The sequence below is a fragment of the Cebus imitator genome, unplaced genomic scaffold (genome assembly GCF_001604975.1).
Source record: "Cebus imitator isolate Cc_AM_T3 unplaced genomic scaffold, Cebus_imitator-1.0 Scaffold485, whole genome shotgun sequence".
In the NCBI taxonomy this organism is placed as follows: domain Eukaryota; kingdom Metazoa; phylum Chordata; class Mammalia; order Primates; family Cebidae; genus Cebus; species Cebus imitator.
The window spans coordinates 1,498,046-1,500,047 of NW_016107800.1; the positions used below are offsets into that span (position 1 = coordinate 1,498,046).

The window sequence follows — 2,002 nt, forward strand, 5'->3', positions numbered from 1 at the left end:
TTAGTCTCTCACAATAGTTTTAATCATTTAGCCCTAAATGCTTCATGAGTTTAATCATAAAAATTCTTAGTGATATGTGAAGTAGGTTAGCTTTGAGTCATTGCCTTAACACTGTCACATTTTTCTTCCACTCTAACTTAGGGAAAACAAAGAGGAAGCGTTAATCGACAGACTGGAGGTGGTCACGATGCCTTCCCCATCACGAAAAGGCCTGCCAGTGAAGCAGTTTGCTGTGCAGTCTCAGCTTCCAGTGTACGAGTGGCCGGACGTTGGATCTGGAGAATATGATGTTGGAGTAGTGGCTTCGTTTGGCCAACTTTTGAGTGAGGCTCTTATTCTTAAGTTTCCCTAGTAAGTTTTATTTGTAAGGAAATGTGGTATAGCAACCTTGGTCTTTATAAATGGGCCTTGTATCTAAAATGTGGTCATTTGAACTCTCTGCTTTCAGTGATTTTTTTTAATTTTTACCATTTTATTTTTGTGTACATGTTTGTTTAAAATCAGTGAATTTCTCTGCCAGGTTCAGGTAACTGAAGGGCCTTTATAAATAGTTTATATTGTTTAAATCCAAGGTATGCTGAAAACACAGTCTGAACAAGATAGGAAATAACATCTTTCTAAAGACAGGCTTAGAAATTCCAATCCAGTAACTTAAGATGTTCCCTTTCTCTGGTAACAGAGTCGATTTATACCTGGCTACTAGGCTTCCAGTCACAGATATAGCCAAGAAAACAGGCTATAGACCACAGAAAGCAAGACCAACCAGTCCACTCTGTGTTATGGTATAGGGTTCACAATTCAAATCACCTGTATTCGAAGGAAAATTTACAAAATTTTTGTAAGCTGTTTGTCGTAAGAAAAGGGATCACTGCCATTAGTAAGCCGGCAGCTATAAGAGTCTGTGTCACGTTCAGGACACATTAAAAAAGATTATTTGCTGTGAGGCCACAGAGAGCAGCATTCAATCCAACATATGCTGATCCCTGTTCAGGTAGATACCTTTCTGCTTGTGGAAGCTGGTTAAGTTTTCTGGTTATGATATCAAAAATTGTTAGGTTTTCCTTGGTAGTATCGGTTTGACGATTTCCGTCTTGAGCCTGATGCTGTCCTCCCAGCAGCGGGTGGGCGCCTCCCCAGGACTCACTGCAGCCTTCGCTCAACTCACCTGGGTCCAGCCATATTTGGCTGACATTGTCTTTTAAAGTACTAAGGAACATTTTATTTGTGGCATGAGTTGTCGAAGTGTATTTAACTCCTTATCACCCTCTATGAGCTTTTATCTACCTTCATTTACGTTTCATATATATGCTGACAACGCCCAAATTGGTCCCTCCAGCTCAGCTCTGTCCCCAAACTCTAGGCCCCCAGTACCTACTGCCTCCACAGCTCTGCTTGAATGTCTGATAGCTACTTTACATTCGAGATACCCAAAGCATCTCCTAAAATCCTTATCTCAATAAATGGCTACTCCATCCTTCTAGCTGCTTGTACCAAAATCCTGGAGTCATGCTTGATTTCTTATACCCCGTATCCATTCCATCAGGAAATCCTATTGGCTCTGCCTTCAAAATCTATGTAAATTCCCTCTGTATTGCTTGAACCTGGGAGGCAGAGGTTGCTGTTAGCCAAGATCACACCACTGCGTCCAGTCTGGCAACTCAGCAAGACTCTGTCTAAAAAACAAACAAAAAAACTTGTGTGTCATCACTTGCACTGCTGCCACTCTTTCCTGCATTACTACAGAAGCTTCCTAACTCGTCTCTACTTCTATCCTTGGCCCTCTTAGTCTTCTACCAACCCAGCTGCCAAAATGATCCTTTATTTATTTGTTTCTATTTTATTGTTTTTAGAGACGGTCTTGCTGTCACCCAGGCTGGAGTACAGTGTTGCTATCATAGCCCACTGCAGCCTCAGACTCAAGGGATCTTCCTGCCTCAGCCTCCTGAGTAGCTAGGACTGTAGTCATGTGCCACCACACCCAGCTAACCTTGTTTTTTTTTTT

At 41.8% G+C, this 2,002-nt stretch overlaps 1 protein-coding gene and 1 pseudogene across 1 annotated transcript in view; one reads left to right on the forward strand and one right to left on the reverse strand.

Moving 5' to 3' along the window:
- MTFMT (mitochondrial methionyl-tRNA formyltransferase) overlaps positions 1–2,002 on the forward strand; it is a 26,414-nt gene that overhangs the window by 3,287 nt on the left and 21,125 nt on the right. The window contains exon 2 of the mRNA XM_017513049.2: positions 142–351. Within this exon, the coding sequence (XP_017368538.1) occupies positions 142–351 (210 nt within the window). The remainder of the gene's footprint in view (positions 1–141; positions 352–2,002) is intronic.
- Positions 358–1,293, reverse strand: LOC108292276 (annotated as a pseudogene).